At 42.9% G+C, this 2594-nt stretch overlaps 1 protein-coding gene across 7 annotated transcripts in view; it reads left to right on the top strand.

The window, feature by feature from the left end:
• TRIM2 (tripartite motif containing 2) overlaps positions 1-693 on the top strand; it is a 158014-nt gene extending 157321 nt beyond the window's left edge. For all 7 annotated transcript variants that reach the window (XM_045295812.1, XM_045295811.1, XM_045295809.1 and 4 more), the window contains exon 12: positions 321-693. In XM_045295812.1, coding sequence (XP_045151747.1) covers positions 321-473 — 153 coding nt within the window. In that variant the 3' untranslated portion in view covers positions 474-693. The remainder of the gene's footprint in view (positions 1-320) is intronic.
• The last annotated feature ends 1901 nt before the right edge of the window (positions 694-2594 follow it).

Below are 2594 nucleotides of genomic sequence, written 5' to 3'. Positions count from 1 at the left end.
AAGAGTAGGAAGCTCCGTCTTTCTCCCTTGAGAGGCGTATACACACTCTACTGTGAAAACCATCAGCTTTGGTGCACTTGTCCAATAGCCTGAGGTTGCTGGTTAGAACCCACGCACGTCGCCAAGGAAGAAACGGGCCTGGCGGTCTGCCGGAACAATCATGGCTTCGCACACTCGATGGAGCACTGTTACCTGCGATGCCTGGCGCCTCTCCGAAGTCACAAAATCCGTTTCAGACACACCGTTAGCTTCTCTCGCTTATGTTTTGGTATGTTGCTGTAACTGCCCATGATAACCCTCCACCCTTTTCTGCTTGGCAGGTTTTCGATGGGAGCGGATCATTTTTGTCGTACATTAACACATCTGCTGACCCACTCTATGGCCCCCAGGGCCTGGCCCTCACGTCAGACGGCCACGTTGTGGTTGCAGACTCTGGAAATCATTGTTTCAAGGTCTATCGATATCTACAGTAACGGCGAGTAGCTGAGCAACCGCGCCCAAAGGTCTTACACTGTAAACTGGAATGGATTTCTCAACGTGGGACCAGAGTATAACTGGATTTTGGGGGGTGGGGGCAGCTAGAAGGAATCATTGGTGAGCTTTCTAAGGTTCCTTCTGAATGTAACAATTCCCCTAAGACTGCATACCTGATTTCTCTAATTCAAATTAAGGGTAACAAGCAAAAACAAGAAAGACTCTTCTACTGAATCTGTAACAACAGCACCGTTTTACACCTGTGAACTATGGCTTATAGAACAGGGGTTTGTGTAACTAAAGTAATTTAGCAAATCAAACAAACATTTTCAAAACGTAGGATCTTTAAAGGTATTTGTTAATCCTGTGAATGGTAGCTTTTGCTCAGAGCTCCTCAAAAGGAAACACAACACAAAAACAAACTCTATTGTAGTTGTCTATTTTCTCTAGCCAAGGTCCCAAGACCTGGACCCGGGGAATCTTCTAACCTCACTTTCACTGTAGCTATTAACTCTTGTGACTGTGGGGTGTTTTTTTGTTTTGTTTTGTTTGGGGGGGGTGGCCATCAATAACTACATATGACTTACTTTAGGGGAAAAAAAATAAGGCTGTCTTGCAAAATCCTCCCAGCTCTGATCAGCAGGCCTTGAGTTTTGCACCTAAGAAGCAATGCAAATTTCCCAACTTTTCTCGGTTAGATCCAAGATGCTTTTTATGCATTCTTTCCCCCTTGTCTTGTGCTCACCTTGCAAGGGCAAGCAAAGTACATTTTTAGGGAGCCCTGCAATCCCTGCTGGGTGGGAAAAGCAGATGACAGGAGTCAGGCCCGAGAGCCCCGTGGACTCCAGATGGACGCACTGGACGTAATCAAGCAAAGGGTAGTCAGGTCGTCTGTGCCATGGCCTCACCTGCATCTCTCCTCTCTCACTTTGTGAAAGCGGAAGCTTTACCTCCTGCAAACCGTCAGCACCTGTAGTAGGACACCGGTGTCCTGGGACAGAGAGCCATAAGTAGCCCTTTGAGGACAGATGGTGTCAACCAAAGGCATGTGATGGATTAATGGTTTCCCCTTAGAAAGCAAGTGTTACCAAAGTTGTGTTTTCTCAAAAAGCATTACAGGTAAGGGCATGTTATGGTTCTTTATCATTGTCTAATGAATAGTAGAGGTGTTATGGGACTATGTATCCATGATTAGGGTAAGGTAGAATGTGTAATATATATCTATATAAATATATAGCTGAATCTTTGGTGTATTGCAATAGGCAGCACTCTGAAAGACAGACGGGCATCGACTGGCCATTTCTCAGCACACCCTGTACTGGGCACTTGTCAGCCGTCCTCTGGGAGCCAGCCCCGAGGTACATTCTTCTTTGCTATTTTCCAGGCCTGGGGCTTGTGGTTGACTTACAGGCAGAAAATGCCACCTGTGCTTTAAGAAAAAAGCTAAACAAAACAAACCAAATTAGATGTCAGAAGAAAAGTTCTACTCAAGTTATGTTTAAAATTAAAGTAAATGTAAGTTCATTTTGAGAAATATTCAGCATAATATAGTCAACACTTAGCCTGTCGGTGGTACTGTAAATTATTATGCCGTCTCTTTCCACTGTTTAATTTTCTACTCAGTTCTACCAAATAGGATGTCATATTTGGCATTTTTGAGAACGCCTTTGGGGTCTTCTTCACTGAAAGCACCTTAGAATTGTCATCTCAGAAAAAGTTCCCATACATATAAGTATATGAATGTGATGCCATTGCTTATTAATTTATAATGCAGTCATTCTCGTACATAGGATTTAAATTTTTTAAAGGATAATCTAGCTACTTGCAATTGTTTATTATGCCCAAATCAACATCTGAAAAAAACAACAGCAACAACAAATTTTTCAGGAAGACTTAGGTTTTGTATTTTTTCAGTTAGGTAGTGTATAAAAAACATTGGAGCTTGTCCATGGTAGAGTTATAAAAGTTAATAACATGATTAGAATGTTAAGCTAAGATCTTATTTCCTAGCATCAGTGAAATGAGTCTGTGAATGTCCCAGGCGTATCTGGGGACACAGTGATGGATAAAACAGTCAGAAATCCCAGCCCTCTTGTAGCTTACCTTTGGGGGAGTGGGCA

This window comes from Echinops telfairi, unplaced genomic scaffold (assembly GCF_000313985.2).
Source record: "Echinops telfairi isolate 266 unplaced genomic scaffold, ASM31398v2 ScPeMD7_5868;HRSCAF=6743_1, whole genome shotgun sequence".
Taxonomy (NCBI): domain Eukaryota; kingdom Metazoa; phylum Chordata; class Mammalia; order Afrosoricida; family Tenrecidae; genus Echinops; species Echinops telfairi.
Note: the sequence above shows the minus strand (reverse complement) of the source record. Positions and strands in the feature narration are given on the sequence as shown.